General features: G+C 33.3%; 1 protein-coding gene across 2 annotated transcripts in view; it reads left to right on the top strand.

The window, feature by feature from the left end:
* Positions 1 to 1,171, top strand: part of LOC104771897 (probable WRKY transcription factor 8) — a 5,039-nt gene that overhangs the window by 2,912 nt on the left and 956 nt on the right. The window contains exon 4 of one of the 2 annotated variants that reach the window (XM_019241714.1): positions 34 to 351. The exons of the other annotated variant lie outside the window; for it this stretch is intronic. Coding sequence (XP_019097259.1) covers positions 34 to 182 — 149 coding nt within the window. The 3' untranslated portion in view covers positions 183 to 351. Of the gene's footprint in view, positions 1 to 33; positions 352 to 1,171 lie in introns of those variants that run through there. 2 annotated transcript variants of the gene reach the window in all.

The raw sequence follows: 1,171 nt of genomic DNA, 5'->3' as shown, positions 1-1,171 counted from the left end.
ACCTCATAATGAATACTCCAAGAAGCTTCTCAAATGATGATCTCTTCCGTGTGCCATACGCTAGTGTGAACGTGAACCCTACTTATCATCAACAACAGCAACAGGGATTTCATCAGCAGGAGAGTGAGTTCGATCTCTTGAAGGAGATGTTTCCTTCGGTTTTCTTCAAACAAGAGCATTGACGATATAAATAATAATTATGTATAATATAGAAACAATTCGGATGCATAATAATAAGTGATAGTGTTATTTATTTTTGCATGTATATGTATATACATGTTTTTGTAACTAGCTATAGGATAAATATGGAGCCCTTTCGACTTATAAAAATAATTTCTTTTCTTGAAGTAATTTTGTTACATGTCTATAGAAGCATAGACGATCCTTCTTGGGTCTCTCTTTTTCCTCTTTTTTTGCTTTATATACTAACGAGGAAAAGGAAATAACATCATATCTTAAAGAAAACTTTTTTTTGGGTATTTGAAACTAAATTTAGACTAGAGAGTTAGATCGAACTTAACTATATTTGATCACAACCCCACCAAAAATGTACGATCCAACCAATACGTACGATCAAATATAGTTAAAATGCACGATGTACCTTTGCAATATGTTGATGTACCACATGATCACTCACTCATCTCAACAAATAATTGAGGTTTTAGTAGGAAATTCATTTTTATCTTGGTATGTCTCATGCGTCCGACCGCAAATTAATTATGCGTGAGAATTAAGGAAGCAACCTAACGAGTTTGGTCGTACGTATATTAGATAGATGTAATATTATACTTTATATTTTGTTTAGCAAAAAAACAAAAAAATTATCTTATTATATAAAGGACACATTATCCTTCCTGGAGTATCATGTAAGGAATGTGATGTGACCGGATTAGTTGCTTGACAAGTCCATCTTGAGTTCAGGGCATGTTTGATCCACTAAGACCATGTTTATCGGTGGGATATAAGGGGCTGTTAGTGGGGTTTTATGTATTTTTTGGAGAAAAAATAAATCAGAAAGAAATAAAAAACCAAAGAGATCTTCTTATATAGTAGATTCTCTTTGGGTGTAAGAGACGCCACGTGTTGATGTTTGGTTGGACGAAAGTAAAATAGAGAAGGTGAAAATTGAGAACAAAAATTTTTTTTGGCCTGATCGTGTTCTTTCTCTTCC

This window comes from Camelina sativa, chromosome 20 (assembly GCF_000633955.1).
Source record: "Camelina sativa cultivar DH55 chromosome 20, Cs, whole genome shotgun sequence".
Lineage (NCBI taxonomy): Eukaryota > Viridiplantae > Streptophyta > Magnoliopsida > Brassicales > Brassicaceae > Camelina > Camelina sativa.
This window is presented reverse-complemented; position numbering and strand designations above follow the sequence as displayed.